Source organism: Halyomorpha halys, unplaced genomic scaffold (assembly GCF_000696795.3).
Source record: "Halyomorpha halys isolate HHAL.00 unplaced genomic scaffold, Hhal_1.1 Scaffold643.1, whole genome shotgun sequence".
NCBI lineage: Eukaryota > Metazoa > Arthropoda > Insecta > Hemiptera > Pentatomidae > Halyomorpha > Halyomorpha halys.
Window position 1 is genome coordinate 287,723 of NW_027112666.1, and position 5,080 is coordinate 292,802.

Here is a 5,080-nt window from a genome sequence, read left to right on the forward strand (position 1 = left end):
TTAGCATTTTTTTCTTGACAGACGTCGTTGACTCTGGATTCCACCCAAATAATATCACTGTTTTTATTAGCTTTAGTTGGCAAACATTAGGATGTTTAATCAAACAAAGAACCTTTAAAAAGTTTTTTTTTGGCTTTCCTAAAGAATATTTCTGGATCTCCCCCCTACCATGAAGTAAGTTTGTTGGATAAATTTACTTTTTGTAAGTCAAGAGGACTTTTAACTGTAAAATTTATTTAATTTAAATGCTTAAAATTAATATATACAGTGTTGTAGTAATTGTTAGATATTTTCCAAATATTTTAAACGAACGATAAAATGACGTTCAGATAAATATAAAAACATAATCGTGTATACTTTTTATCAATTCAATAAGTTGACTATTTAAAATTTTGTTTTTCATCGTAAAAAAAACATCACAAATAATTTAATTTTAATTGATTTAATATGGAGATATTTGAAATTTAACGATACTAAAATCGCACGATTATTTTGCGTCGTAGTATTGGTATAATATAATAGTTCCCGGTTTTTTGGAATGGTCTAGATCTAGCTGAAAATTACATAATTGAGTGTATTGCATTAGTTTGTAATTTAGTTCATTTTCTAGTTTTTATGCCTTGTGTGTGTTAATTGGTGCTATATCCTTTATGTATAACGAACGGTGACCTTTTATTTATAATTTTAACATGCCGATATCGTTTACCTTCGTTAGATATTACCTGTTCTTATAAAAACTTTACCCCACCTTCTCAAATCCATATTTATGGCCATACTTTGTGACCTTGTTAATCAATTAAAATTTCATAACTATGAGGTCTTAATTTTCAAATACTTTACATCTTTGCATTGAAGTTGTTTATGATTTTTATTTTAAATTTTTTTTTTGTAATGTATAAATATTTCAGTAAAAGTTCTTTAGTGCTAATCCAACATGGTGGGTAGTAATTTTATATTTATCATCCATTTTGATATGTTTCACCATCTGAGGTAATATTAATTTTTTTAATTAAATGATTTTCTTCATACATTTTTTTTATTGTGCATTTTGTATTGCTTACATTATTCAAATTATATATTTGAAATAAATTCATAAATCATTATATCAGTTGCAGTAAATGATTTCAAGATTATATATCTTTTTACAAATAGTATCTACCCTAACATATATCTTATTTACTTTGTATTTGTAATTATTTTAAATGATTTACTAATCACTTAGAAAAAAAAGTCTGTAAAGATCATATGTGTCTCATGCATAATTTAGACTATTTAGACCACATTAATAAAAAAAAAAGGACGAACCCACAAATTTGCAAAATATAAGTTAATGCCATATTATTCCTTAGGTACCACTACAACTCCTGCTGAAAAGATAGCTTCCTCCTATTTGGTAATGTAATATATGAACTGATTATCGAAACACTGAACTCTCAAAAATGTATATCAGTATTAAAAAAATATTTGAGGAACCATATTTGCATAAAATATAAACCCATAATTATACTGTTAGTAGGACTTTTTTTTTATATTGTACTAATTACTACATATATTGCTCTAGTTGTAAATTGTTATTAACATTTAACTTAAATTCATTTTTCTCAGTTACGTTACCATGTGGATTGGCTCCTTTCTTCTGGACGTAGTCCATTTTTCATTAGACTTGCTTAATAATGAAAAAGAAAAATCTGGAAATGTGAAACTAGAAAACTTCAGATTTTAACAATTGATATTAAGATAGTGTACAAATATTTCTAAATAATGAAAAAGGACATTAAACAAAATTTTACATTAAACAAACATTTTTACTAATTGATAAATTTTGTTATGACTTGAAACAATCTTAACACTTTGGGAATTTAAAGTACACCATATATTTATATTTTGTCTTTGTATTTAAATTCATATTGATATTAACATAACTAAAAATAAAAAAATGTTGATAAATAAATGAGTGAACAGAAGTTGAAACAAGCTTTATCTTATAAATATTAAGTTACTTAAATCTTTTTTTTGTCACTTTTATCAGTAATAATAATCATATATTACATCGGGCTGGAGTTTAAACCAACTTTGATATTTGGGGATGGAGCTTAATGTTATGTAAGCCATTTCTTCTCATTTATCATACTTGTGACAATTTTAATTATACATGAAGCAGTTTCCTGCAACATCAGTCAAAGAAAAATAAAGGAAAAAGGTGTATATTTATAGTTGAATATTTTCTCCCAACTAATGTTGTCGAACCATTTTGGCCAACTTGGTTTGTCTTAAAGCAACTTATTTAAAACATGATTAGGCAACCAAGTTTAACCATTTTTGAGCCTATTGCTAGATGAATCATAATAGATCTTTCATAAATATACATCATATGAGTCGTTAGAACTTTATACTAAAGTTGGTAAATAGTGTTAAGGAATGCCAATCTTACTTTAATTAAGTATTCTTCCCCTTACAACACTATCTAGCATTTATGTAGATTATCTATATAACATAATACTTAATAATTTTGTTATTTTGGTAAAATAGTAATACCATTGTAAAAAGAACATTTTAATTTGCCATATACTATAACCATATAAACTTTCACTTAATAATGCTAGAAATATCAACTACAAAATTTAATTAAAAGTAATTTTACCCATCTCCTGAAACAAAAAAAATGAAAGAAGGGATTTCATATACAGGGTTGTTTGACATTAGAGCGAGGTATTGCATTGAAATCCTGTAGATTCTATGGAGGATTCGGCGTTCAAATGTTACAAGAGCCAGTTGCTGGGTTCTTGGAAGTTTGCAGCATTCCAATCTGTCTGATAAGAGTCTTATACAAGCATACCTTGGTTGTCCTAGATATCTCTCTGCTTTTAATGTGCCTCTGGAGTCCATGTATCCATTATCAGATGTTGGATTTTAGGAAGTGTCCTCTCTGGATTTCAGCTGAGTTCTGAGACAGACGAATTTCGTGATGAAAGATGTGGTGACCAACATAAACCTGCCTGTTTCCACGACCTACACTAATAGGGCTTACATACATATGCTTCGTCTTCGTTTCATTTATAATTTGTGCCATTCTTGCATTCTCGCTGAAAGATTAAGAAAGGCCCCTCTTCATTCCAAAATCCCCCCAATTACATCGATGTCATCTTTAAAAGTTGTTAGGATCATAGCTGACCTATTGAACAGGGTCCCAACTACCTGGATTTTGAATCTCTGTAGTGCGCATCCTAGGCTGAAGTTATAAATAAGGCATTCTAGACAGTCCCTCTGTCTCTGAATATTGATATCAGCTTTATGTTATTTAGATCTGTACATTTAGAGGCACATGCAGTGTTTTTGTTTTATCTTTTATCTACATAAATGTGCATGAATCATGCTTAGTTCATATCAGTAAGTTTGGTGCGGATCGGAAGTGTCGTTCAGTGTATTATTTAAAAAAATTTAACAGTGTTGTTCTTTGTAAAAGTGAATTTTCTTAGTTTCCGCCGTGGAAATGCGGTTTCTTTCGTTTCGAAATCTGCTGGGTTTAAAGACCTTGGCCAATAGTGAGTATCTAGAAAGAAGCAACCATCATTTTCGAAAAATCAAGGGTAAGTTATATGGCCCATCATTTATTCTTTTACTATTCCTGTATTTCTATCCAAGAAGTTCATATTAGAGAGTTCTTTACTTAATTTGAAAAATACATTTTCCAAATCATTTTTATTCACAGTTTACATTGTGTATCAAATTTTATATCTGTTAAATCTTTGGATAATTATGTTGGTTTTATAAATTTATTTATTTTTTAAGTGAATCTTCAATTTTGAATAAACATACTAGAGTCAAATAAAATCTTAAAAATGTATTTCTTTTCTAATTATGATCTGTATAAATTTTACTATGTGTTTATGAATACAATTTAATAAAGAGCATGCTATATAAATTCAACAGTTTAAAACATTAATATCTGATTTTCAATTTATGTGAATTCATTTTTTCTACACATATTCTCTCCAATGAAGTTCTTAAGTAGTAAATTATTATAATGATTTAATAGATTATATTTTAAATATTAAACTACCGAAAAAAATATATTATGTGAAGAATAATTATATATTTGTTATAATTAACCAAGAACCATTTGAAAATGAATTTTATTCTTATTTTGCATACAAGTATCATATTGAAAAAGGAACGATTAAATTTAATGAAGAAAAACAGAATGATAGGAGATTTAGAAGAATATATTTTATGAATTTTTAGTAAAAGTTTATTTTGTTTTCAGGTGAGTAGCTGTGGATCATGGATATATTAAAAAAATTGGTAATTAAAAAAATTATTAATATTATTACATTTATATAATGGAATTGATGTTTGATCTTATTATAATTATAGTACGATTATGCTTGGTATTGTATTTGGGATGGCTATTATACCATTTTTCAGTTCTTCCTTTATTGTTGTGCATGTTATTTCAAGTTGGTCAGGGTTGCGGTCAAAAGTGAAACAAAAATAGTTGTAAACTATTTTTGTTTCACTTTTTACCGCAACCCTGACCATCTTCTTATATATCAATTTTTACGGTCAACTATATATACATATATGTTATTTCAAGGTTCAAAATATGTTCATTTAGCATTTATATGTAGAAGCCTTTTTCATTTCTCCTCTTAAAAGACTGGAATTTAGTATATGAGACATTCGGTTGTGAAAAATGATAACTTTTTAAAATAAACTAAAATTTCATTTATATTTTACAACTCATTTATTTAATTTTTGCATAGCAATCAGATATTTTGTTGTTCAGACTTTACCATTCATAGTAGTGTGTATAGATACTGATACTGACTGAAGATAGCTACTGACTAAATTTGTCTGTATTTTATAGTTATGCTAGTATAGAGTCTTTATCTAAGAGTAGGTTTCCATCAGCCTCTCCTTTTTCATTTTAAAAATTATTTTAAATTATTTAGAGTCCAAATTTTTTTTTAAACCTAGACTTATTACACAACTACAGCATAAGGAACTACCAGGTCATTCAAAAAGTCCTGTCGTTTTTTTGGGGGAAATTATAAATAAATAAATATTTTCAAATAATCAC

The 5,080-nt window shown here is 27.4% G+C and overlaps 1 protein-coding gene across 1 annotated transcript in view; it reads left to right on the top strand.

The window, feature by feature from the left end:
* Positions 1-2,520: 2,520 nt before the first annotated feature.
* The window catches only part of LOC106689817 (uncharacterized), a 353,286-nt gene continuing 350,726 nt past the window's right edge, over positions 2,521-5,080 (top strand). The window contains exon 1 of the mRNA XM_067050474.1: positions 2,521-3,587. Within this exon, the coding sequence (XP_066906575.1) occupies positions 3,491-3,587 (97 nt within the window). The 5' untranslated portion in view covers positions 2,521-3,490. The remainder of the gene's footprint in view (positions 3,588-5,080) is intronic.